Source organism: Vigna radiata, chromosome 1, assembly GCF_000741045.1.
Source record: "Vigna radiata var. radiata cultivar VC1973A chromosome 1, Vradiata_ver6, whole genome shotgun sequence".
In the NCBI taxonomy this organism is placed as follows: Eukaryota; Viridiplantae; Streptophyta; class Magnoliopsida; order Fabales; family Fabaceae; genus Vigna; species Vigna radiata.
Window position 1 is genome coordinate 1,963,900 of NC_028351.1, and position 5,359 is coordinate 1,969,258.

The 5,359-nt window shown below is 30.8% G+C and overlaps 1 protein-coding gene across 1 annotated transcript; it reads left to right on the forward strand.

The window, feature by feature from the left end:
- Window positions 1-1,074: 1,074 nt before the first annotated feature.
- Window positions 1,075-2,094, forward strand: LOC106754918 (metalloendoproteinase 1-like). The gene has a single exon (XM_014637022.1). It carries the CDS (start codon window positions 1,075-1,077, stop codon window positions 2,092-2,094), a length of 1,020 nt encoding a protein of 339 aa, XP_014492508.1.
- The last annotated feature ends 3,265 nt before the right edge of the window (window positions 2,095-5,359 follow it).

The window sequence follows — 5,359 nt, forward strand, 5'->3', positions numbered from 1 at the left end:
TTGAAACATGCTATGAGGAATTTGATTCTTAATGATGTATACGAAGCATAAGATATTATTGAGAAATACTTCAATCTTTACGCAATTAACTTTCGACTACTTGTTCAAAATATATTCTTTGTATGAAAAAAAAAATCTTTGTAAAGAAAAAAACTCATATAATTAAAAAACCAAAAAGAGATCATAACAATTAATAAGAACTGCATGAAATTGATCAATTTAATTTGAGCTTAAATCTACTCTTCTTTTAAAATAGAGACTTAGATAGATATAAATAAAAAATATTGTACTGCATCATACATTAGATAGTTACTATGTAATATTTTAAACTACTCAATTACTTTTAGATGTTTTCACACAAAAATAATGATTATCACTTCGTAATTTCAAAATCAAATTATTGAACAATATTAACACGTGGAAAAGAGCTAAAGTTTGATAACTAATGTTATATTTATTTGTCATCATTTATCTAAGCTCAATAATATTATTAGATTCTATATCAATGTTCAATCTTATGTATTCTTATATAATAAATTTCATATATAATTACTAATTTCCCAAAATTAAACCCTTGATAATTTCTTTTAAATTGTATATGAGACAGATAGATATACATAAAATAAAGTCATGCTCAGTTCCGTAGTAATTTCAATCCAGTCATATATTGTGGGCTATATACATGTAGATATTTAATTACCAGTAATTAGCCTAATTAATATAATATCTTCTATATAGGGTCATGTAGACTAATTAATATTGGCGATAGAAGAGTAATATATAAGTCTATACTTTTAAACGATTAAACTTAATTTGTTTAGGTAACTAGTTTCATATTGATTTTTTTTAATAATTTTAATAAAGTATAAGAGTAGGATGAATATATATATATATATATATATATATATATATATATATATATATATATATATATATATTATTTCTAAAAGCATACTAAGTAAAAATACATAATGAATATTTGTAAGTAAATATCTTTGGCCTATACATTTATAAATAGTTCTAAATCCATGCAATTTTCCAACAAACCATTACAAAACCCTAAACTCCTTAGTAATGGCTCTTAATCTTTTAACATTTTCAATCTCCTTCTTTCTTTTATTTGTAATGAAGCCATTTCCAATTGTTGAGCCAAAATTTTCAGAACATTCATTCACCAAAACACTTCGAAACTTAAGAGGTATCAAAAAGGGACAAAGGATGAGAGGCATGATCGAACTCAAGAGCTACCTCAACAAATTTGGCTACCTAAACAACTATTCTCACAACAATCACTTCGACCAAAACGTGGAGGTTGCTCTTAAAGAGTACCAAGTGTTCCATCACCTACGTGCCACAGGTCACATGGATGCCGAAACCTTAAGGAAAATGAGCCTCCCACGTTGTGGAGTACCCGACGTTGTCACCCCACACGACAACCTTAAAGGGTTGGCAATTCTTGCAAACTATAGCTTCTTTCGAGGATCACCAAGATGGGAAGAATCAAAGAGGGCACTAACCTATAGATTTGTGTCAAGTACTAACGTTTTGAGAATGGATCTTGTGAGGTTTGCAGTGAACAATGCCTTCCAAAGTTGGTCAAGAGTGAGTGACTTCACATTCACTGAGATTCCATTTCAAAATAGTTTTAGTTCTTACTTCTATCCTAATTTTAACCCTAAGCCTAACGTAGCCATAGGATTTCACCGTCGAGACCATGGAGATGGGCACCCGTTTGATGGGCCGGGTCGGGTTTTGGCCCATACGTTTGCACCACAAGATGGGAGGTTACACTTAGATGCTGATGAGTCATGGATTAGTGGCCCTAGAGGTGAAAGTATCGAGTCAGGTGAGAATGTGGGTTGGGAATGGGTTTGGGGCTTGGGTTGGCGGAGAAAAGTGGCTCCAAGGGCAAGAAGTAGTGAAATTGATTTAGAAACAGTGACGTTGCATGAAATAGGTCATCTTTTAGGACTTGGACATAGTAGTGTTCGAGACTCAATCATGTACCCTAGTTACGAAGGAGTGAGAAGACATTTAAGTAAAGATGATAAAGATGGTATAGCAGCTTTATATGGTTATCAAAATATAACTTGATTTTGATATATGTTATTATTAATGATTTTCAATCGATAAAAGATATAATAGCCATTTTTTCATTTGTTTTTTTTTTTTGTCAAAAAGCTTAATCTAGTCTGTATAAAGAAAATTGGATTGTTCAATAACAAGAAAAGACTGGGTTGATAGTTTTTATATAACTTCATCAATTCCTCGATTTTGAAATTTTTCTTGAAACATTTGATTAATGAGTTGGAATTTTTGTAAAATTAAAAAAAAAAAACAATTGCAATAAAGATAGAGAAAGAAAAATTGCTCAAAACATTTTAGATTAATTCGAATGAACTAATTCTGTGTAATTTCTTTTTTACTATTTTGAAAATGTTTATATTACCACACTTCATATGGGATACATCAATCACATTTTAAGATGATAACCTACACTTTCCTTTAACAATCCTCATGAGAAAAAAAAAATAAAGAGATGAAAAAGCAAACTAAAACACTAATAGATGTATCATAAAAAAAGTATATATCACCTCACTATGATGTTGAATCATAAATAAGTGGAATGATGAGTAATCAAGCATAAAGTTCACTATACATATTTCCAAATGATTTTTTTAAACAAGAGAGTGTTTTTCGAGATAAAAGCTTAGAGAGATTTTTTTAATGTTGTATATAAGAAATAACTTGTAAGAATAATTCATCCTTTTGACGATGGATATCTCATAAAATCATTTTTAGGAAACATATCATAGAATACATAATCAATTGTGGCTTAAGTAATAATTTTTTTTTCATTTTTCAAGAATTTTATAATTATTAATAGAAATTATCGACAAAAATTAATTGACGAAAAATAAAGCTATATTTTACCGAAGATTTTTAAACATTTTATTATCACATGTTTGCATCAATGATATATGTACTAAATTAAAATTTGTATTACTAATAATTATATTTGATTATTCTATTACGTAGTTGATTATTTGTACAAATAAGGTTTTGGCCTCTAGAAACGATAATCAAATTATACCATGCAATAAACAAGATTAATTCTACTTAACATAAATATTATTTATATTGATTTCGAAAACTTGATTATAAACACATAATCAATTATAAAAAAGATTATTCAATTATCAATAAAAGTGGTATTTTAAAATAAAACGTGTCGTTAAAATCATAATTAATTTTTAGTAACAATAATGAATTATTAACATATAATAATTGATTAAAATGTTCATAAAAGCTTTTGTAAAATAAGTTTTAAAAATAATTTTTCCCTTTTTATAAACTTGTGGTAACTTATGATTATTTATCATAGGTATTATCTTTATTACATTATAGAAAATACTATTTTTGAAGGCAGTTGCTCCCTCCACTTCTCCAAACTTCTTTAATTTTTTTTTTAATTATAAAAATATCTTTTTTTACTTTAACTATATTTCTTTTTTTTTTTTAATCCTAAATTCCTATCTCAATTTCACTCTCTCATGTAGTTCCACACCCCTACCATCACTCCCACATTACCCCTCAGACCCTCGAACACACCAAACGGATCTCCTGTCGAAACGGTGCATTCCCTCTCTTTAAAACAAACACCAAGTATTATTTCTCTCTCTCAATTTCTCCCACTAAAACACTATATTTATATGGAAGCGTCGAAATACTTCGTCGGAGGCTATTTTGCGGCCAGAGGAGCTGACCAATTCTCTCAGCAGGATAAGCGCCACGCTAACCAAAAAAACGGTGAGTCTTTCGCCATTGATGACCTCCTCGACTTCTCCCAGACCGACGCAATTATGTCTGATAGTTTCTTTGGCAGTGTAGTCGGGAACTCCACCGACTCCTCCACCGTCACTGTTGTTGACAGCTGCAACTCCTCAATTTCGGGCAGCGACAACCGCTTCGCCGCAGCCATTGTCCCTCGGCTACGCCGGTGATCCTCAATTCTTCGGAGAACTCTGCGTTCCGGTGAGTAATTCTCCGAGCTTGACCATTGGATGATGGAATAAACAGATAATTGTGATGATTTGAGTTTAAATTAAATTCGTTTGTTGTTTTTGAAATTGAATTTTCTCTTCTCATGATTTTGTGACAATACGATGATACGACAAAACTGGAATGGCTCTCGAACTTAATTAAGGACTCGTTCTCTGCCGAGGAGGAGTTGAAAACGCTACAGCTGCTTCCGGCGCCGCTGCGTCCACCGCCATTGGCGCAAAACCACAAACACTAGAGTCCTCATCCACCGACACGCTGCCGTCCTTTCGATGAAACCGTTCAAAACGCACTGTTACGAATGTTGACATCCGTTCTAGCTTTTCCACGGATGTCGACATTTGCTTAGGGATACTCACATCCGTTCAGTGTAAAAGTTGAACAATATTAGCCTTAAAATTAAGTTTTACTAAAGAACAAAACAGGAACAGGGAATTACTGGAAGCAGTCCGTGGTGGTGTAGGGAGAAACTGCCATTTTTAAACCATCATTATTTTAGTTATTGCCAAAAGTTAGAGGAAATAACAATGGTTTCAAATTGTTGTCAATAGTCAAGAAATAACGATAATTGTATATAGGATCATGGTTAAAAATACAGAAAATCATGATAATTAAACTGACAACCATTGTTAAAAAAGATGAAAAAAAGAAAAGGCATGGAAACGACAACATTTTGTGCAACAATCATTTAAAAGTATGGGAAACAATGACAATTTGTGCTACAACCATCATTAAAAGCTGATTTCTTTTATGTTGTGATTGAAATTTGCATTCACCCAAATCTTGGAAAAGTTATTCAAAAAACAAATTCACATTCCCTTTTCAAAATCTATTCAAATGATATAAAACATAAAGTTGTAACAATAACTAACTAATCTTCAAATCAAAGTTTGCTAAAAATGTAAAAGTCTTATAAAACTATATATTTAAACTTTTCAACTACCCTAAATTGTTATATCTATATACAAAATAATTTTCCTAAGTTTTTTGAACATAGACTATTGCACACGATTCCAAAGGTTGCATGTCAAAAATACGGCAAAAGTGAATTGAAGTTAAGATTAGTATGTGTAAGTATTAAATTATTTTATACATGTATTAGTAAACATGACATTGTGTATTCAAGGTTAATGTAGTAGTATGATTTTCTTAAAACATTCTACTATCTACTATATGTTTCAAGTAATTAGGGTTTTTTTTTTTTTTCATAGAATGTACCAACGAGTAGAACACATATCAATGGCGACACAAGTATAATACATAACAACAATGACGCAAACAACGACAACACAAGCAA

What these genes read in the sequence shown, in the direction of transcription:
- LOC106754918 (XM_014637022.1), top strand. Translation starts at nt 1,075, where the DNA reads ATGGCTCTTAATCTTTTAACATTTTCAATCTCCTTCTTTCTTTTATTT.